Genomic DNA, 1,233 nt, shown 5'->3' on the forward strand with positions numbered 1-1,233 from the left:
TTTTTTTTTTTTTATAGCTGAGATTGAAAGTCGTTCACCAAACTAAAAAAGCAGCGTCATTGCAGTTGTGTGGGTGTATGTATTGATTATCAGTCCTCAGTAGAATAGTCCTTTCCAGTCCATTCCTCTACCTGCTCTAACATCATCTGCGCACATGTTTAGGTTTTAAGAGAATTATCTTCCCAAGGATAAGCCTACACTTTAAAATTGGAAACGTTTTCAAGATCGTCAGTAAACTGCAGTAACTCAAAATATGGACATGATCACCAACAGTTTATAGGAGAAACATACAATAAACATTACATGCATTACAGTACCAGTTTGAGTAGCTATTAATGGAGGAAACATGGCAGTTGTTAATAATACACAGTGGTTTAACAAACTAAATGAACAAACCAAAAAAAACTAAATTCAAGTAAAATAATAAATGACTAAAAAAAACGAAATAAACCAGATGTATTGAATCGCGTAATTGTGTAATACATTAATTAAATATAATATCTTATACGCATAATAATATCAAATAAGTGCTAATATTGTTGAACATTTTACTTAACCGGACTCTGAATTGGATTGTTATTCATATAGTTTTATTTTTGTTTTCTTTTTTTTTAGATACTTCTAAGAGAAGGGTGCAAAAAAATTTTAGTATCAGACTCCTTATCGCTGCTAAATAAAATGCACAGGACTCAGTCAAGAGCTATGCTGGTTGATGGTATGCTTCATTTTTATTGATGTTCTTTATTTGGATGTGCAGGGAATAAAGCCCTATATAGATTAAAGATCGCATTAGGATAGTACAAGGTACTGTTACTTTTTTCTTAAAAATTGGAACTATGACTTGAGGATTAATTAATATGGTTTTGTGTACATTTTCAAAATAATATACCAGAAGAAAATGTTACATTTGTTAAAGCCTGACTCCAGTTCAGGCTTTCCCCGGGAACGCCCCCTTTCCCCAAAGTACATTTTTCTTCATGCCAGTCAGGTGGTGGGAGGACCATTCCTCTTCTCCTCCAGCATCTGTGGTGGGTCATCCTCAGTGCTGCAGAGAAAAGCTCTCATGCTGGGATGTGCGAGTTCCTTTTTATCATGCATTCTTCAGAAAGCCCAGGCTGTATTATCAAGCACCATAAGGGGATGTGTTTCATGGCCACCCAGTGGGTGGAATGAGGCTGGACATTCTTCAACCCTGAAGAAGACTGGTGGCCAGTGGTAGAGAAGAATGTGTAG

General features: G+C 35.9%; 1 protein-coding gene across 2 annotated transcripts in view; it reads left to right on the forward strand.

Annotated features, from left to right (window-relative positions):
- Positions 1 to 1,233, forward strand: part of VPS41 (VPS41, HOPS complex subunit) — a 236,476-nt gene that overhangs the window by 228,379 nt on the left and 6,864 nt on the right. For both annotated transcript variants that reach the window (XM_018558775.1, XM_018558776.1), the window contains exon 26: positions 616 to 715. In XM_018558775.1, coding sequence (XP_018414277.1) covers positions 616 to 715 — 100 coding nt within the window. The remainder of the gene's footprint in view (positions 1 to 615; positions 716 to 1,233) is intronic.

This window comes from Nanorana parkeri, unplaced genomic scaffold (genome assembly GCF_000935625.1).
Source record: "Nanorana parkeri isolate BGI_ZX_2015 unplaced genomic scaffold, ASM93562v1 scaffold357, whole genome shotgun sequence".
In the NCBI taxonomy this organism is placed as follows: Eukaryota; Metazoa; Chordata; class Amphibia; order Anura; family Dicroglossidae; genus Nanorana; species Nanorana parkeri.